This window comes from Coenobita brevimanus, chromosome 43 (assembly GCF_032717465.1).
Source record: "Coenobita brevimanus isolate Jiangsu-jjx chromosome 43, ASM3271746v2, whole genome shotgun sequence".
Classification (NCBI taxonomy): Eukaryota; Metazoa; Arthropoda; class Malacostraca; order Decapoda; family Coenobitidae; genus Coenobita; species Coenobita brevimanus.
This window is the reverse complement of record NC_136996.1, coordinates 28,223,458-28,244,621: the sequence shown is the minus strand read 5'-3', so window position 1 is coordinate 28,244,621 and position 21,164 is coordinate 28,223,458. Positions and strand designations below refer to the sequence as shown.

Sequence of the window (21,164 nt, the reverse complement as noted above, 5' to 3'; positions counted from 1 at the left end):
TTTACTGCTACAGTGGAGCCATCTGACGGAATACTAGGCTTTTCAGAAGCACCCCATTCGGCCCTCTAAAGTCAATGTTACACACCAACGAACACTCACTATCTTTCACCACAGAGACTGACTCGTGCCTGAGGTCCAAGGGATTCGAATCTGCTCCTTCCGTTAGTGCTTCGGTGTTTAGATTTGGTTCGGCTACATGAATAAAAGGAACGCATCTCCCAACAACAAAATCATCCCCAGAGATATACTGTTGGGATACAATGAAAAAGAGAACATCGTTTGCTTGAAATAATGCTTATAGCGAAAACTAAATATCGGTATTCTGTGAGAGGTATTTTTTAAAAATCCTACTTGAAATCAGGTAGAGCACCAGACTTCGCTCAAGCATCTCGGGATTGTGATTTTACGGATCGCCAGGTTTAGATTTCACAGATCAAGTTTTTCAAAATATTGTTTAGCGGTAGTGTTATATTTAGAAACCGGAGGGGCACTCAGTGGAGCGCATCTCTCCGACAAGGGCAACGTAGTTTCCAAACCATTCTTCATAATGGGTTAGGGTTTCTCATAATTGATTTGGGTTTCGCAAAAAGTGTTTTACGGATCCAGAATCTGTAATATGATCCGGATCGGTCCCAAAAGTTAATAAATTGTTCCCTGGGACTTGGACTATCTACCCAACAACCAAATCTCTCTGTTTTTGATAATTCTGAAAAAAAAAAAAAAAACTCCTTTTCGGAGAAAATTAGGTCTCACAAGCATGCCTACTTCCAGTTTAATCCATATCTAACCTAATGCGTCATCTATGTAACATTTAGAAAAACTGAATCAGTGAAATCAAAATCCAGCAATCCGTACAATCACAATGCCACAGGCGTCTTACCGGTACAGATACTCTAATGACTTGGCGCATTCTATTATACCGGTATTTACAAGTGAAGTGTATACCAAGGAGGACAGTAAAACAATCGTTTCATGTTTACTTTAGAATTTGAATCTTTTGATGCTCCGATGAGTTTTAACAAACTTCATGTCACTCTTGCATGGAGGTACAGATGACCGAATCAGAATATAAATGCTCTATCAGTCACAGACGCCTTAAACCCAGAGAATACGACAATTAAAGTTTGCTCAGTATTTCGAGGCATAAAAGTAGTGGTCATAATGAAATTAGATATCTCCAGTAATAACGAATTGTAGAGTACAGTACCTTAACTTGGTTCAGATTTTCGTCCTTTTGCACCATACAGTTTTTCACGTATAACTCTGTGGTAGGCAGTATTGTCTCAGCATCATGTGTCCTGCCCTAGCCTGACTAAAGACACATCCTTTCAAACTGCAAATCACTTCTGTATCCATTGACCATTATTTCCCCTCTAAATACAGTACCATCCATCCATTCATCATCCAGTTCATTATTCTCAGCACACTAATACAATACTGCATTAAACTTCTCAGGGGGACGCGAGAATGGAAGAACCTGGAGAAGTCACTGAAGGTTGTGGAGGAGGAGACAGAGTACTGGAATGGCCGGCTTGTACAGATACAGAAGGAGGCTGAGCAGGCACGACAAAAACTGGCAGCCGCCCTGTCTTCCAGCTTGGCACAGCATTCTGTAGAGCCTCCAGACAAGGGGCTCACGCAGAAGGAGGAGCGGAGAGAGGAAGAAGAGGAGGAAGAGGATGGGGCATTTGAGGATGCATCTGAGGCTTGAGATGTGAGAACTTACAGGAATAAATAAGCTTAAGGGACAAAGAAGTGAAAAAAAGACCAAATATTCTCAGAACAAGGAGAAAAGATGCATGAAGAGGAGTGGGAAGAGGAGCTGGGAGAGGAAGATGAGGATAGGACATTCAAGGATGCATATGAGGTCTAAGAGAGGATAGCTGGGAAAGATAATTGTAACTGAAGGAGAAAGTGGAAGAAGAGAATGATTAATTCTGTGGCCGGATAAGCAGGAAGAAGGAGGAAGAGGACTGCGTGTCTGAGGAGAATGGCTCAAGAAATGAAGACTGAGAGAAATACTTAAAGCTGAAGGAGAAAGAAGAAGAAAAGCATAATTATTTCTCAGGCACGAGAATGAACTGGAAGAAGAGAAGGATACTGACTGCATCTATGGCAATGAAAGGTTTTAACAAGATAATTCTCTAATAAAGACAAAGATGTTCAATACATTATTCTTGCCACTGCCAGATGATTTATTCTGCTTAGGCATGGCTTTTTGTTGCCTGAGGGTTATGAATGCTGGCTTTTACCCTCAGTTGAATAAATCATTTTGTGTCATCCTTAACGGAATACTGGAGCTCAACTGTGATACTTATGGGGAAGACTTAAGAAAATGTCATAAGCTTTGACTGAAATACGGTATAAAATCATGAATGCTACGAACATTAGACAAAAAGAATTAAGTATTCTCAGATACACAGACAGCTTAATGACAGATATGTGTGGATGAGCAAGAACATAATGAATATAAAGTGAACCAAGTTGTATGAATTGCCAAAACTCTACAGTTGTAAGTAAAAGTAAAAAGCTCCTGTATCGCATATGTTTTCCACAGTTAATGGACATGTTCATAACTGTTTTTGTTACCAGCAGTATTTAACCACACTTCACACACACACACAAACATAATATAATGCAGAAACACAGAAAGAATTCTGTGATTCTTTCTTAAATGTACAGGGCTGGACTCACAAACCAATATACAATCAACTACCTCCCATAACTCAAAATTTTTATATACCAGGAAGTACAAGAGACTCTGGGTGAATTAGCTCTCTCTTCTTACTATTCTCTCTGTATAAACAGTTATGATCCATGTACAGTATTTTACTTTTGTAGGAACTACAAGGAAAAAAGAATATAAAATCTTCCCATCTCCCTTGTGCTTCCTACAAATGTAAATCATAGTTATGAGAGAGAGTTCATTGTAAGTTGTTTTGTGTATCCTAGTCCAGTATTTTAACATGGGATAAAGCTGACCAATGATGTGAAGTTGGCTCATACTTCCATTTGTCTTTAAGGTATAGATGTTTATAGTACCGTAAGTACAGTACAAACATTTCTGTCAATTTCAAGCCCTCTCTCAAATTTCTTGTGTAAAAACTTTTCCTGTGATACATATAGGCTACTGTACACAAAACATTAAATCATAGGCAGCTGTGCACCATAGGCCAAATTTATCCCATGGTGTGGTAGTCAAAAACAACACATTGGATGATGATGATGACTCAAATAGTGTAATTTCCCTGATCACTTTCACAGTCACTATTTCAGTGTTGGTCGTTTTACCCAAAGACAACGAGACGATTGTGGAATCGGCGACATGAACTGAAAATCAACAGATTTTTGTGCATTATCTCAAATCATCACTCACATGCATACAGGTTTTTCTCTTCAGATGGTAGAATAGCCAGTGCTACATTGTACTTCATCCAATTGTAATATGTATTTAGTGCAGTTGCAGTCAATAGTTCTCTTACATTATCTTGAAACTGCATTCACACGTGGTGATATTGTTTCTTAATTGCGGTCTGTCTGTCCAAGCAGACCCATCAACTGCAAGCAAGCAACAGCCCCTTCAATGCCATCCCATGCAGTGAACCAGTGTTTCTATGTGGCTGATGGTGCCTCATCACAGCAAGATGCAGGGATTAATGTGGAGGTTTGGTTCTTTGGTGGATGCCACATTAATGTCTGTACCCAATCAACAGTGAAACCATAGTAGGCTCCACATCCCATTATTTGGTAATGTTTTTACCACCCAGCTTCATGCATGGTTTCCAGAGTTACAGGAAACCATTTTTGATGTCACTCAGTGTATAGCCACCTGAAGTGGAAAGAAGAGTAATAAATAATGACAGAAAGGATGAGAGAAATGGGAAGAGGAGGAGAGACACAAAAAAGGGTGATAGACATGAAAGAAGAAGTAGGCAGCATTACATCAAGTGAGTGGATGATGAGCACCTCCAGCTACCACCATGTAAAAGGATTATTGACTATAAATGAACACATTAGGAAACAGAGAGGATGATAGGACAGTTGGTGCTCTAACCTCATTAACCATTCCAGAGATCCTGTGTTTCATTACCATTGTATCATCATTAGCAAAAGTTTGCAGACAACCCCAGCCAATATTGTTTATTAACACATCTCATTCCCCCATGAATGTCAGAAAATATCCTTCCTTCACATACTGTCTGCTGTATGTTTCATATTGCATTGCAGTCTATCTCTCATATATATTTTTCATGTAACACCTTAAATAACCACAAACAGAAAGGAAGTGTCTGCAAACTTTTGATTGTGATATGACAGCTGCAGTTAATAGCCCTTTTATTTGGTCTCAAAACTGAGTCAAAACCTATTGACATCTTGATAAACTAATGAGTAATACTGAAGCAGGGAGGTGGAAAGGCTATACCTTCCTTTGCTTTGGAACCCAAGACATGTAAAGGTAGCACTGACTGCAGCTGTACTTCATTACTCTGTGTAAATATTTAATGTGCCATATGTGACAGCTGTTTGTATGATGTCTGTTATTAGTGATGAGCTGTGAATAACTTAGCAGAACTGCTGCAATCAGTTGATTCTTGGACAACAGAAAGATGTTAAGTGATTATGGTATATACTTAGAAAAATGTGTCTTAATAGATATATAGCCTGTACCCAAAAGCTACAGCATGTGATATTAGTACAATGATTAACAATGATTTGCCTACTGCTGTTTTACTTCAGCCTATATTTGCTGACAGTCGTATACCTAAACCTGAAATTATGGAGGGTGGTGGTTATTTCTACAGCATGTAACTAAGATGCAGCATGTTTGGCCTCTCTGCATTGATATTGAATGTATTTGTAATGTGGGTTGCAGGCTGATCACATCTAATAACTACAGCTGTTCAAAAAAAAAAAAAAAAAAAAAAAAGGTCTTTGCCTTACTCTTAGCTGTTTAAACCATAAAAAAAATGTTGAGCAATGCATTTGATTCTGATATATTAATGGCCTGGGTATGTAAACAAAAACCTTGAACGTAATTTGCAAGACATAAACCCATTACTGCCTAGCAAGGGAAATACCTGCTGTCTGGGAGCATTTTTAAAAGTTCAGAAGAGGGAGAACCCTAAAGTTTGCATCTAAAAGCATGACCATGTATGAGTCAGTGGGAAAAGGGTAATATACTAAATATCACCCCTATAAAATCCCTCACGCAACAACTCCAGCCAGCAATAACAGGTTAACAGAATCTCTCTCTCTCTCTCTCTCAATGTGGCAAATAAAATACACAGGCTACAAGAAAACCCCTTACTTTTATTACTTTATAGAAATATATCACATCGATAATGGCGATAGAGAGAGGTACATGGTATAATCTTCTAATATGTATAAACTCTATATAACGTCACACAGGAGAGAACTTCAACAGCATACAGGATCAACCCCTTTACCATGATAACAACCTTTATTTCATTATTGCTCCCAAAAGATGGTCTCATTTAGCCTATGAGAGCCCCCTGATATTGAAGTGGCTTGTAAAGGCTATATTTGACTGCTTTCATTTTGGAAAGTCTCCCCCAAGTTGAATAAAATCGCCTGGAGATGGCAACAATGAAGTTATAACTTAATTTTTTTCATAGTGAAGGGGTGAAATGGAGATACAGTCAAATAAAAAAGTATCATTACTCTCACTGTGCTGTTCTTTTGAAACATTGGACAGAATTGACAAACCATTGTGGGACATCTTACTTCAATAAGATTATACCATATTGTAGTTCATCATTTCACTCTTTACCTCCAGTGCAATGACACTTCATATATATTTCAATCTTGCTACCAACTGATAATTTTATCTAGCACTGGAGAGACCAAATGAACTAAATGAGTTAGACAAAACATTCATTAACAGCTTCACTATAAGAGGTCTCCCTTTAGCTACATAAAACAATACTGAGAATTATATAAAGAAGGCACCATCATTAATGAAGGGTTAAGACAATAACTGTAGCATCTCCTTGAATCTTTACATCCTCAGGATTTCCAGGCATAAGAATCAAAATGACATCCACAAGAAAAAAAAAAAAAACTTTGGTCCACTTTCACCAAAGCTTACAAGTAATGATACTAATTTTGTTGACTGCACACTGGGAGGCAAGAGCAGGGGAAGGGGGAGGGGAGTGGGGAGGAGCAGTGGGATGGAAACAGTCCTCTCCCTCCAGCACACAGTTTCATCCATTCCTGTCGATTCTTTCTTTTCTCCAGTTAACTTTACCTAACATTCCCCAAGGTCTTAGGCATATAATTTTATGTACCATATTTTTATTCATGCTATTTTGTCATTCCTGATGCTGCTTCCTTCAATCAGATATCTCCTTCAAGCAAAGTTTGTTCTATTAATGTCCAACTACTGTATTCTCTTCTTCGCCCACAACCTCTTTACCCAATGCTGTCAAGCCTTGTATTCCAGCATGAACCACAATTATATTCATATACCTGTACATTAATTTGCTCAATTATGACTCTCCTTTCCGTCAGTTAACAAGTGTTCCAGCATCACTCATCACATTTTTCCTGGTTTTCAGTATTTCCAATTTCTATATCTTCAGCAATTGCTGCACTTTTCCCTCCATTTGATTTTCCACCTTCATATACACCTGGTTTCTATCACAAAATGCTATATATGACAAAAAAAGGGAGATATATATACAGTATATATTTACATATCCAACAGAGTCTTTCTCAACTAGATGTTGAGAGCTTTAAATATACAAGTTTCACTTCTATTCCATAAACAAAAAGAATATGAATGTCTTTCTTGAACAGACAAGGTCAAAATTTTTTAACATGGCAATATCATTATAGCCTCTGTAAACTCTCAATAAACATAATTTCTTTTGCTATGTACAATATCGACATTACTGGGATATACGGAGATTATTTAGAGTTGGGATGATAATTGTATAAAACATGTAGCCATGCCATTCATTTTGAGAAGTAAACACGTATCACTGGTTTATTTCACATTTTTTCACTCGATATGGACAGTATGGCTGGGTTTGATTACATATGCAAAGTGTGGTGACCCTCTAACCAACTGAGGGACCAACAAGTTTCATCTGGTAAGTGTTCCACAGTGTCATCTTGTCTTTAAGCTTAACTCCCTTAATCCAGTGGCTTTTTTTTTTAGTTTATTCTTGATAGCTCTACTCGTAGATTATGTTATCCAGCCGAAAGGATGGCGTGGTTTTACATATACTGTGGCCTACATCACCACCAGAGATAGAACTGAATAAAAGTGCTGGATAAAGTCATCTGATGGTACTGTGATTGAAAGGAAAAATGATGTCATCATAGTCACTGGTTAATCTCTCTGGCATATTTTGAGTTCATCAGTTTGGTTTTTCAGCAGGCATGCCACTCACCCATCCATTAATGACTCTGTTATGCCTCACATCTGATGTAGTGAATAGGTTATGGAATTTCTTAATTTCAATTACCCCACTTTACACCCAATATCGGTATTACATATAAGAACCTTCAATACAGACCTGTTTCATAGCACTTCTTATTTTTCACAGTTGCTCACTGGATAATTGACATATGTTTCAAAATTTCCAAGACAATTCTTATTTTTCATGGAGTTTCATGAAGTTTCCAGCTGACTATTTCAAGATTTATACAGAACTGTACTACTCTTAAGGATTTCACCCAAAGTTTTATGTTGGTATTATTTTCTCAAACTGCTTTCTCAGAAGTCACTGGAAATATAGGATATACAGTTTTCTGATGTATTTTTTCTTTAATTTGGCACCATATTCAAATTCACAGCCTTGAAAGTATCTTAGCATCATTCACACCACTTCTGAATTTGCTTAGGTGGAGTCAAAATGCATGAGCTTTGATGCATTTAATCCATTCATCATGATGACATATAATCTCAGATTATTCTTGCTGCCTTCAAATGAATTTTGTTCAGTTCAGGAAATGGCCTTGTACTCAACAAGTTAATGAAGGAAATATTTAACCTTCCCAGTTTCAAATTCCCCCCACATTTAAAAAAGAAAAAAGTAATCTGCAGGGAACAGGTAAAAATAAAAAAACTTAAACTGAATAGATTAAGTCAGCCCATGCTGACCTATGAATGAATTACGAGTTTCTCATGAGCATCCAGGGCTGGAATTTGCAAAAAAAACCTTGCGATTATTTGTTCATTGTAATTCAGATTTGTTTTGGGACAAAATGAGGCATGGAAAGCTTCTGCATTCTTTTTGTCCTTCCTGCAAAAACAGATCTTATTAATGTGACAAAATTTTAGCACAATAATGACTTCTGTGTTTTGGAGCCACCAAACACTTATACTGAACTCAAGAAGGACCTCTAGTGTTTAACTTATTATTTCCATATAATTTGTCCAATTCAGACAATATCCACTAAGTTAAATATAACTGCTACAAGCTGGCACACATAAAGTATAAAAAAGACCGCCTCATGGTCAAGGTGTTTGTTTATGAATCTCTTCCCTTTAGGCCTAGACCTTTTCTGTTTTTGCTTGAAAATCTCCACTGTGTTAAATAAAAGTATCTAGGGGTGGCAAAAATAAAATGAAAGAAACATCCTCATAAAGCAGGGAGAAGGATTTACAAATTTCACTCCTTAGCAACATAATGATGGTTTGAAAAGCTCCCTTACTCATTCAGTCTAGTGGCATTATTTTTAAATTCCTGTCTTCACCATTTGGGTCTCTTCTGCTCAGAAGACACTACTCAAACTGAAGGGATTAAATATACCCTGCACACTTATTTAACCCTGTCAAAATTAAAGATCCTCCTTAAGTTGAATAAAATTGTCCAATAACAGCAAGAATACACTAAGAAGGACATCATCCAGATCTAAGGGGTGAAGTCAAAGAAAATCATCCCTTCTGGATTAAACATTAATGGTGCTGCCTTTGTCTACCACCATTAGGTAGCTTCTCCTTACATCTCTGTCGCACTCAGTTTCACTTAGCTCGTGGGCGTCGGTAAAGGGTGTGGGCGGGGTGGGTGGGGTGAAGGGCGGGGCAGGGGAGACACCAAGGAGGGAGGAGGGTGTACGGGGCGGAGTCAATAAGGTATGGGCTCCGCTGCTGCCCCGCTTCCCTCCCCCTCCTACATCTCTTCCTCCACGAGTCATGCCCATCCTGGAGGGGGGGAGAGAGAGCAAGTGGGTAACATTTTCCTTCAGGTTTCCACTCATTCCCACACACTCGCTCTCTCTCTCTCTTGCTCTCACGTTCACTCTTTTTTCCCTCATTTTCATTTTTAGATTTCAATTTCAAATATTTTAAAACACCCACATGAAATTGCTGTACAGTATACATTTTAACTTTTCGAGTTACATATTGAAACAACATTTTTACAGTTTTGAATAACTTCTAAACATCCACATAACAACATGATAAATTTGCAGGGTCAAATGATATTTTAATACATCCACAAGACATAATTTAATGTTTTCCTTTATGTGTGAAAGAGAAGTGTGAGATGGAAGAGATTTTTTTTTTTTTTTTTTCAGATATTATTTGTGGTTAATAAAAGAGCTCCTCCTTTATCACCGCTGTTCTCACCCCCACTGACCTCTCACGTTTTCTATGGAAGGATCGCCTTGGTAACGTAGGTGAGGCTTCGGTAGATGTACTAGATTCTGCCGCGTGGTATATAAGGTCTGAAATAAATGAGGCATTACTACTCTGAACATGAATCTTACACTTGCTACACCCCTAACACTATTAAGACTCAAAACACATGGTACCTACAAATTTTGCTTGCTTTGAAAGATACACAAGCAGTTCTCATGTAATCTTTGTATTGCATATAGGATACCCGGTATTATATCCTTATTAAATTACCAGAAAAGAAAATTTGCTTCTGACACATGAATATGGGTTCTATACACAAACAATAGTTATTTCTAAGTTCAAAGACACTACATAGTGAATCACAAGCATTATCATCATTACTGTCTCATCCTGACCCTTATTCCAATCCTAAAATAACATGAGTTAAGATCCAGAAACAAGGAAAGAGGTAGCAGAAGAGAGGGGAATAGAATGCCCATGGAAATGGATCACACATTCATACATCATTCAAGCCCTTGGTATCCAGCTTGAATGATGCATGAATGATTGTATGGCCCATCTCTCTGGGCATAGTGACAGTTCTCTTACTTTTATGTTTTCTCTTTCCTTGGCTTTGGATATTTCCTCTCCCTAATGTTCGGTGGGAATCTGGGTCAGCCTGACAATCATGATGATGACAATATTTGACTCCTTTAATACAGAGATGCTTCTTAAAAATTCTATAATTTCCAGATGATTTTATTTATCTCTGGCTAAAATCTTTACACAGGAGTCAGATATTAGCTTTATTGTATTAACCCTTTCATGACAAGAAAAAACTTGTTAAAATAATTTGACGCATGCCTGATTAAATTTTAAAATGTATCCTTGAACTGAATGGGTTAGGATTCAATATAAATCATATGCAAATGGATAAAATGAGAGGGAGGGTACGCAGAGGAAATAACTAAACCCCATCAGTCTGGTAAACAATGTATTTTATTATTACCACCAGCAGGCAAATTCTATTCAGCTTTGTAGAGACTTTTCAAAATGAGGGGTTAGATATAGGCCTCACTTACCCCTTCACTGCCAGGTGTATCTCCTAAGCTCTGCTGAATAACATTGTCTTGTAGCAGCATGTGCAAAATAAACTAACCCATCACTGGACAGAAAGACTGAAGTTTTTTATCATTCTTTTGTAGTCCCTCCCACTCACTTCATCCACTGCCATTATGACTTAATCATAGTCTTGTGCAACACTAACTCTTTCACTCCAGTGACATATATTTAATTCTTGCCATCTTCAGATAAATTTATTCATCTTAGGACATACTTCATGAACTGGAAGGGTTAGATGCGGTTGCAATTACCGGAGACCCCATCAGGACATGGGCTCTTTCTGAAGTTGAATAATATCATCTGGAAGAAGCAAGTATTAAAAAAAGAATGCATCACCAGACTGACTGGGTTAGGTGAGAAGAGCTTTCGATCTATCAGCAACTTCATTAATGAAACTATGTTAAGTAACACAACCTGGTCCTGTATGAAGTGCCATACAAAGTTGAAAATCAGTAAACACTTCACTATAACTACAGTAATCCAAGTTTATTCATATGAACACCAAATATGAATTTTACTCAACCAGGATGGAACTCTAAGATGAAAAGGATTGAAACCTCACATTTATAAGCAAGCCCCTTTACCCCAAGAGTTCCCTGCAAAATGAAGAAAATCATCTAGTTGTAGGCTACATGAATAAGCTATAAAAATTTGTACCCTCACCGGAACAGTTAAAGTGGACAAATTATCAGAACTAGATTTTTACCTGTTTTTTACCCTTGATGAATTGGAGTTAGTATGTGAACACTTTTTTTTTTTTTTTTTTTCTGAGTAACAACCGTTTAAAGTCAAACCACGAACAAATTTTTATATATGACCTGAATATTGAGTAACAATCCTGTGAGCAGAACACTGAACATGAGTACACAATTTTCACATCTGGTCAAGACACTTGGAAAGGCATGAACACTGTAAACATTTAGTGCAGAGACAGATAACCATCACAAAACTTGCAAGACAAGGTGATGAAGTTGTTTATGCATTAAGACAAGAAGGGTGGTCACAATGTGCATTACAATGAGAACATCAGCACATGACAGCACAAGAGGGTGTGAGTACAGTAAACAGAAACACAACAACATCCACCAAAGTGGTGCTTATCACTGCCAGAACCACTGCAGTCACTGTATTAAACCACAGGACTTCATTCAGGTTCAATTTTCCTCAGTACTGCCTTTTCTTTTATACTATGCCCATTTTTACAATGAAGTCCTCAGTAAATTAAAACAAATAACTGTCTATTACATTTCTAATGTTACCCCTACAGATGATTAACCAATTTCCAATTTTCCCTAATTTACAGTACCAGCTACAAGACAAAGTCATGAAACTTTGGAACACAACCCTAGCATATACATTTATGTTTCTGAAAGTCTTGGCTGTGCACATATGTGCATGGCTTTTATTATTTGATGGTGGCAGTTGACAGTGATAATGGGTGCCATGAAGCTCCAACACCAATGGTGTGTCACCAACAAACTGTGTGGCCAAGTACTGTATTTTAATGACTGTATGCCTTTAAGGTTACCAACTCTTACCACTGAATGCAGGTATGAGTTTGGAGTTTTCCTTCTTCTAGCCCATCAGTCATCCATGAATTTAGAGTCCAGATTATCCCAGGAATAGACTGCAGTTGCATAAAAGAAATATGTACATGTGATGCAGTGTTTCTGTCTGGACTCTGTGTAAATGTGGCTGAGTTTTCCAAAGGGGAATACTGTGTAAGGCCAGCTACTGGGCTTTTGGCTCCACATCACCCCCATGAAACAGCAAGAACTATGTATATTTCATTCTAGTTACTGCAGCACGAAGAAATCCCCAGCCTCTAATGAGTTTGTTTTTTATTTGTATGGTTAACTGATTCAAAGTACCAGTATGACGAATATATTAACGTGTTTTAAGAAAACCATAAAAAACAAAACAATTAATTGTGTGCGGCTCTCCACGGTGCTCAAGGTTGCCAGATATCAAGCAGCGTGGACAGCCACCATTAGGTGACCAAGGCTGACGCATGCATGCATGTTGGAACCATCATAGACACGATTATAAATGATACAAATGCTTCAGTGGGCGACAGGTACACACAAATGGCAGTCATTGTCAACTTTGTGTTTACTGTACAGGTGTGAAGGTATGACACAATGCCACAAGACAGTAGGATTCAAGAGGCTCAGTGGCCAGGGTAGGAATATAGGATTAAATTCCTTCTCTGGATGATGTAGAATATTGAACCACCAAACTACTCATCAAGAAAATAAATCATGAAAAGTAATACAATTAGTGAATAAGGAACATAGATACGGTATTTTTTTCTTGTTTCTGAGAAAATCATAGTATAACACATAAAACTAAGAACATCTCTCATATGATACCATAAATAACACCCATTTCATCATAAAAAACAGGAAAAAATATTGATAAAACACAGTTAAATGGTAAAAACAACATACTCAAAAAAATTACTAAATATAAGTTATAAGAATGTGAGTTAAAAACAGCAAGGCTTGAATTTTAACTGGATGTTTAGGTGTCCCAGATGGTCCCTCCAGTTAGCCAGGCAGTTGGCTCCCCCTCGTGACTGGAGAGTGGAGGCAGACTGCACTAACTGGTGATGTCTGGCTTCTGGGACGATGCTGGCAACTTAGTGTACAGCAGGAAGAGGGGGGAAGGGGCTGTGCCGGTCAGGGGTCATACTAATCTCACCCTTTTTCTTTATTTTCATTTAAAAAAGAAAGAAGTAAAATCAAATCATATCACTGGAACCATGCTTATTCTCAAAGGCAATTACTGTATTTCATCTAATCTTTTCCTTGATTTTTATTTAATCAGTATATTATCAATATCATCATCATCATTTTAACATTCACTCCCATTTAAAGATGGGGTGCCAAAATGCAAATGAAAAATACTGAATCATGATAATTTGTTTAATAAGTATTTTTAATTTAAAAACTCTTTGGCAATGTGCCTCCAAACTCAAGTTTACACATAATACATTTTATAAAGCTCCATCGATCATTCGATGCTACTGAAGCATCTGAGAAGCTGTGTATGGAATCCCTCTGACAGGGCAGTCAATATAAAACAAATGCATGTACAATACTTGCATTAATGACAGGAATGCTGGTATTCTTCATGAATGTACATTACATAGGCATGAAAACCACAAGAAGCCAAAAAATATGCAAGAACATGAAGATGAATTTTAATTTAAATGTCACAGCGATTCAAACCAGACCTATCGATACGTAAGCCTGGGTGAGGTGACAGGCACAGCCCCCTGGTAGCTGGGAAAAAGGGAGTGGCAACAGAGGGGCGGCGGGGACTTACTATGATGCACGGCTCTGATCGGCCCTGACCTGTCGTGGTCCAGCTGATTGGAGGACTCAGTTCGTGATGATGCTGGTGGGTCTGTGTCCGAGTCGGAACCGAACGTGTCGTATTCCTCACTCTCGGATTTGACAGAACGTGGTGCTGGTGTGGGGTGACGGCCCCTCACCCCCACCACACCCCCACCTCCACCCCCACCTATAGCATTTCCTCCACCACCACCACCACCACCGGCACCACCTCCACCACCACCACCACCGCCTCCACCACCACTGCCAACACGACAGTAAGTCTCTCCTGAACTGGAGAGCCGCTGTGGGGTGAAGAAAGAGGATGTGCTGATTTTTTTTTTCACTATTGCCATCTCCCCAACTTGAATGCTCAGCTGTAACAAGAGATCAGCACTAGAATATGGTGCTAGTCATGAAGATGTGCCACTCTCTCATCAATCTACGTGAAAATAAGCTGCAAACAGATGAAAAGATTTGCCAAGTTAGGGTACATACCTATAGTACTGTAACACTGCACTGAAATGGAATACAGTAAGACCCCATTATATAATGCCTTGTTTGACATTATTGTTTGTTATTAAGTACACAATGAAATAGAGAAAAATTGTATTTTACAGCTTCACTACTACCTTAGAGCTGTTCTTCCAGTTTCCAAAACCTGGGGGTAGGGGGGTTTTTCAAGAATACTCCCCCAGTATCCCTGCTTGTCGTAAAAGGCGACTAAAAGGGTTGGCGGAGGGTAAGTGCCCCTCCCCAGAAAACAACTAACTAAAAAAACAAACAATAAGCCTCGGACAAGGACTGACCAAACGATGACGACCAAGGACCGGACAAAGGACATGGTTATCGGAACGTGGAATGTAAGGGGAGCGAATGATGAGGTGAAAGAGAGAGAGATTGTCCAGGTGCTTGAGGGTGCGAAAGTGGATGTATGTGGAATAACTGAAACAAAATGGAGAGGAGAAAGTGTGAGAGAATGGGAGTATGGATGGGGTATATGTGCAGGAGTAGGTGAGAATGAGAGGGCAAAGGAGGGAGTATGTATAGTTGTGAGTAAAAGATGGAAGAGGAGCATAAGACAGTATGGATCAGTTGGGTCAAGGATTGTGTGGGTAAAGTTGAAAGCTGGAATACAAATGTGGACGACTGTGTGTGTGTATGCGTCAACGCAAGATCGTGCTAGAGGAGTGAGAGAAGAGTTCTGGACAAATGTAGAAGTGTGCATGGAAAAGTTTGGAAGGAATGAGAGAGTGTTTTTGATTGGTGATATGAATGGTAAAGTTGGGAATGTGAAGGTGGATGGAATAGTTGGTGAGTGGGGTGTGCCTGCTGAGACAGTTGAGAATGGGAGTGTGTTAGTGGACATTTGTGCTGGGAGGGGGTTGGTGATAGCCAATACCCTCTTCAGGCATAAAATGATCCACAGGTATACATGGCGAGTGATGAGAAGGGTAGGTGGTGAACTGAATGAAAGGAAGGCAATGATTGATTATGTGTGTGTGGATGAAAGGATGTGAAGATGTGTAATGGATGCAAGAGTTTATAGAGGTTGGGGGAGTGGACTTTCTGACCACTACTTGGTGGTGGCCAGAATTAGAATTCAAGTAAGATGGAGGAATAGAAGAAGGGAAAGACGAGAGGAAGGAGTAGTTGCAAGGAGAGTGGAAAGGTTACAAGAGGATGAGAAAAAGGCAGAGTATAAGAGAGAAGTGGAGGAACGATTGGGCAAATATGAATTGGAGCAGATGGGAGACGTGGAAGGTGTGTGCAGGATATTTACAGAAGAAATATGTGCAGCATGTGATGTGGTGTGTGGAAGGAAGAGAAGATGGAGGGGGGTGCAAGGAACAGCGTGGTGGACTGAAGAGGTGAAACAGGCTGTGGCACAAAAGAAGAAAGCATACAATGAATGGATGAGAAATAGGGGCGTGGAAGAAGTTGAGAGGCGGAAGAGAGAGTTATATGTAGAAAGAAAGAGAGAGGTGAAAAGATTAGTAAGAGAGAGTAAGAAGAGAGTGGATGAGGAATTTGGAAGGAATTTGAGTGTAAAGTGGAGGGACTGTAAGAAAATGTTCTGGAAAGAGGTGAAAAGAGTAAGACAGGGTGGAAGTGAAGTTAGCAGGGGAGTGAAAGATAAAAATGGTAGATTACTAGTGGAGAAGGGAGAAAAAGTGAGCAGATGGAAAGAACACTTTAAGGAATTGTTGAACGTAGAGGATGGAAGTAATGTGAGTATAAGTGGCTGGGGAATGGCTGGAGGGAGGAGGGAGGTGAGAAGACAGGAAGAAATCAGTAGGATAGAAGTATTGGAAGCAATGAAGAAAGTTAAATCGGGGAAAGCCCCAGGAATTGATGGAGTGTGTGGTGAAATGCTGAAGCATGGGGGAGAGATAGTAGTAGAATGGATGTGGAAGATGTGCAGATTGGCCTGGGAGGAAGGTAGAGTCCCGGAGGATTGGAAGTCAGGTATAATTATTCCCTTGTACAAAGGAAAAGGGGAAAAAGAAGTGTGTGGTAATCATAGGGGCATTTGTCTTCTTAGTATAATAGGAAAAGTGTATGGTAGGATACTTATTGACAGAGTTAGAGATAGAACAGAGAAATTAGTTGGAGAAGAACAGGGAGGCTTTAGCAAGGGAAGAGGTTGTGTAGATCAGATATTCATTCTTAGATCTTTAGTGGAAAAGTTTCTAGAGAAGGGAAAGAAGTTGTATGCAGCTTTCATGGATTTGGAGAAAGCATATGACAGGGTGGACAGACAAGGATTGTGGAAAGTGTTAAGAATATATGGAGTAGATAGGAAGTTGTTGAATGCTGTGAAGAGTATGTATGATGGTGCGATGGCTGCAGTGCATGTGGATGGTGAACTAAGTGAATTTTTCTCTTTGAAAGTTGGGTTGAAACAGGGATGTGTCATGTCTCCATGGTTGTTCAATCTGTACATGGATGGGGTAATAAAAGAGGTACAAGGTAGGGTAGTGGATGTTGGAGTGGCCCTGGTGAGAGAGGATAGTGTTTGGAAACTCCCTGTACTGTTGTTGCAGATGATACTGTGTTGTTGAGTGAAGACGAAGGGGAGCTGCAAGGCTTGGTGGATGAGTTTGGGAGAGTGTGTAAGAAACGGAATCTAAAGGTGAATGTAGGGAAGAGTAAAGTCATGGTCTTTGAGAGAGGTGAAGTCAGTGAATGTACAGCGAGGTTGGATGGTGAGGAATTGGAAAATGTGAATACGTTTAAGTACTTGGGTAGTGTGATGAGTAAGGATGGAGGTTTGGAGGGTGAAGTGCTTGAAAGGGTACAGCAGGGAAGAAAGGTTGCTGGTTCTTTGAAAGCAGTGATAAGAAACAGGGAAGTGAGCATGGAAGTGAAAAAGTTACTACATGACAGTATTGTGATACCAACTCTAATGTACGGAAGTGAAGCTTGGACGTTGTTGGAAGGACACAAGTCAAGCGTGAGAGCAGTGGAAATGAGTTATTTAAGAGGAGTCTGTGGAGTCACATGGAGAGACAGGCTGACGAATGAGGATATAAAGAAGCGTTGTGGTGTTGATGTGGATGTGATAGGAAGCATTATGAGGAACACACTGAGGTGGTTTGGCCATGTGGAGAGGATGAAGGGTGAAAGACTGACGAAGAGAATGTATGTGAGTGAGGTGGAGGGGGGAAGAGGGAGGGGGAGGCTGAGGATGAGATGGAGGGATGGGGTGGAGAGGTATATGAGAGAGGGGGGTGTGAGTTGGGAGCAGGGCAGTGAAATGGCGGGGGACAGGGCGACTTGGAGGTGATTTGTTTGTGGCCACCCTAAACGGGATTGAGACGTCTGGCAGTAGATAGATAGATAGAAAAAACAAAACACATGGTATTTTGGATCACATCACCAACTTTACATGAAGACTGACTGTACATGTAAATAAATTTAAGAAAATGATGGAAACTGTATCCAGCCATATATGGGCACTTCAGAGTATCAAAGATATGCCACAATGATAGAATAATAACAGATTCATGAGGACTCAAAAGTTGCAACTACTCTCTAAATGGTTCTTGACAGGTTGCTGACGACAAGAGGTACTGATTTGTTTAAAGAATTTATTTTTTTCAGTGAGGTGATGAACTGATTAATCATAAGAGGCTGTACTTCAATATATTGTATTATTGATACTGATGTATGAGTTTATGAGCACTGCTACATGAAACTGCACATTATTTCCCCTTAATCCCTCCTAACTAACACTCCCCCTTCCTTTTTCTCTATTAACTACACTTGCTCTCTTCCTAATTTTCATACTGATACCATACTTCACTCTCCAAAGGATCTACTTTCATCTTCTCTTACCCTACCAAATCAACCACTTCCTCCATTTTTCTTTTTATTACCCTTGCATTCCACCCAGCTCCATCTCCATTATTTCCTGCACACGGCGATCCTCCACAGGAAGGCTTGGATGAGGTAGAGAAGGATAGATATTGAGATGACTTAATATGTGTAGTAAGTGGTATGGGGGATGATGAGATTGTAGTTTTGGGAGGAGACTTGTATGGTCATGTAGGTGAAGCAGCTCAAGGATATGAAGGAATACATGGAAGATGTGCCTATGGTACGAGAAATGAAGAAGAGGAAAGGATACTTGACTTCGCAGAGGCAATGAATGTCATTGTGTGCGACTCACATTTTAGGAAGAGAGAGAGTAGGTTGATTACATGTAAGTCTAGGGGAAATAACAGCCAGATGGACTATTTCCTGGTCATGAGGGCCAATAGGAGGTTAGTGAGTGATGTTAAAGTTATAGGGAGCGAGGAGTGTGTGCAGCAAAAGGAAGAGGATATTCGCAGGCTCAAACATACTGAAATGCCAAAGATTAGGTGGATGTGCAGTGCGTCTCTGAGTGTGACACCTGGGGCGGCTAGGTCTACAATGGAAGTGTTAAGCAGTAGGATGGGACTGAAGGGTACTGGTGTTGTGATGAGGAGAGGTAGATTGAGGTGGTTTGGGCATGTGGAGAGGATGGGGGATGATAATTGGGTGCAGAAAGTGAGAAGTGTTAATCTAGGTAGGGCTGCAAAAGGCAGACTGAAAAAAAAACGGGACGAAGTCACTGAGTGTAACCTCAGGATTGAGAGACTGAATATACAAGCTGCCAGAGATTGAGCAGCATGGAGAGCCGCCATTAGGTGACCAAGGACGGCGCATGCAAGCATGTTGGAGCCTTCTCCCTTAAAGCCACTCACTTCTTCCAATCATTCCTCCAACTTCCTTACACTCCTATTTTCCTTCAGTTTCCTCACTGTTTCCCTACTTTCCCCTTAGTCTCCCTCATATCCTCTCCATGTTCCCCTTCTTCTTGCCCCTCCCACTCACCTCTCTGGCTGCAATCACTTCCTTGTATGGACAGGGCTGGTAGTGGGTGTGGGAGGGGTTGTGGTGTTGTGTCTGCTGTTGTTGCTGCTGCAGTCGGGGCCGATGGGGCTGTTGTTGCTGCTGTTGCTGTTGCTGTTGTTGTTGCTGTTGTTGGGGGTGGTGGCTGTTGTTCATGTGAAAAGTAGCATAGGGGTAGATGTCCTCAGCAAATTCTGGAAACAGGAAGAATGGATGACTAAAACTATCTGCACGAATATCATCACCATCATCATCCCCTCCCATCTATACATGGATTGAGGTAGGAGTAACTAAAAACAAAATCCTGATCCTTTCATTATGAGTGGTCTACCCTATAGTGAATGAATTCATCTACCCGACTAATGAATAAAAAAGTGAACTATGTGCAATATTGAAGGTACTAAATAGATATACAAATCTCTAACTCTTTCACAAAAGGTCTGTCCTGTGGAAAAACTTATACCCATATATGGAGTTGTGTTTATTGTAAAGATACAACAGTTTTAGCCTGACCTAGACCCTCTCCAGGTGAATTTCTTCCACATTGGCAACTCACAGCACTGACATATCAAGAACTGATCTGTCCTAAGTTGAAAATAAGTAAGAAAATAAATACACAAATAAAGCTTCCTTAACTTTCCCTTTTTCACACCTAGAACCTCACTTCATTTCACTTCATCTCACCATCTCATTTTTGCATGTACTCCTTCACTGACCTGGTATTCTGTCCACTGCGGTAGGTTCCCGGTGCTGTGGTGACGTCTTGCGCACTGTGGCATAGAACTGCTCCCGCTGCTTGAGGTTCTCCTTATTTTCCTGCACTGGCCCCACGCTGCCCTCACCACCACTGCTGGGTGATGGTGGAGGGGGTTCTGTGGGATGCAGCAAGACGAATACTAGGACAAGGGCTGGATATGAAGTTAGTACAATCATGGTGAGATGTAACTGTGGATAATACAAAAGATGAGTGCTACACAAGACATACATGCAGGTATACAATATATCCAATTCAGATCTGCTGTATTATCTTACTCTGGCTATAGGCAGATGATCTTATCAAGCTGCAGGGAAAGCTCCAGATCTTAATGGGACACATAAGGAGAAAGGCTATCTCACATATTAGGACAAGAAGCAGTAGTTCATATCTGGAAAACCAAACTAAGCTTCAAGTGGATAAAAAAAAAAATGTGCATGATGAGAATTCATTTGCAGTTTATTTTTATCATTTGGACATTTGGATACCAGCAACCTCCCTCAGGTATTTCATTTTATCTTATGATAGATGCTATTAATGAGCTTCTTAAGGTCATGCAATGAACAAAAAATAAAATTATTATGGACGATCAGAATTGGTTCAAAGTTCTCTTTATCATTTTCACAGCAGTGACTTCCCAAGGTACTTCATTTTGGCTAATGATAGATGATAGTAACTGACTGAGTGGAAAATCAAATGGCTAAACATTCATGATGGATGTGAAATTAACTTTCTTGCCATCACCAAAATAAAAAATTATATGTGAATGATGTCTAGCTCAAATAAGAAAACATATCAGTGACAGGATGGAAGTTGTGGAAGCAATGAAGAAAGCTAAAATGGGGAATGCCCCAGGATTTGATGGAGTGTGTGGTGAAATGATGAAGCATGGGGGAGAGACAGCAGTAGAATGGATGTGGAAGATGTGCAGCTTAGCCTGGGAGGAAGGTAGAGTCCCGGAGGATTGGAAGTCAGG

At 39.8% G+C, this 21,164-nt stretch overlaps 2 protein-coding genes across 2 annotated transcripts in view; one reads left to right on the top strand and one right to left on the bottom strand.

Annotated features, from left to right (window-relative positions):
- Positions 1 to 1,739, top strand: part of LOC145397825 (uncharacterized) — a 41,135-nt gene extending 39,396 nt beyond the window's left edge. Inside the window, exon 8 of the mRNA XM_080270859.1 lies at positions 1,456 to 1,739. Coding sequence (XP_080126985.1) covers positions 1,456 to 1,711 — 256 coding nt within the window. The 3' untranslated portion in view covers positions 1,712 to 1,739. The remainder of the gene's footprint in view (positions 1 to 1,455) is intronic.
- Positions 1,740 to 8,810: 7,071 nt separating this feature from the next.
- Positions 8,811 to 21,164, bottom strand: part of LOC145397754 (cell adhesion molecule Dscam2-like) — a 61,010-nt gene continuing 48,656 nt past the window's right edge. The window contains exons 23-28 of the mRNA XM_080270776.1: positions 20,151 to 20,306; positions 19,417 to 19,628; positions 14,294 to 14,357; positions 14,045 to 14,254; positions 9,612 to 9,699; positions 8,811 to 9,175 (exon numbers count right to left, since the gene is read on the bottom strand). Coding sequence (XP_080126902.1) covers positions 8,923 to 9,175; positions 9,612 to 9,699; positions 14,045 to 14,254; positions 14,294 to 14,357; positions 19,417 to 19,628; positions 20,151 to 20,306 — 983 coding nt within the window. The 3' untranslated portion in view covers positions 8,811 to 8,922. The remainder of the gene's footprint in view (positions 9,176 to 9,611; positions 9,700 to 14,044; positions 14,255 to 14,293; positions 14,358 to 19,416; positions 19,629 to 20,150; positions 20,307 to 21,164) is intronic.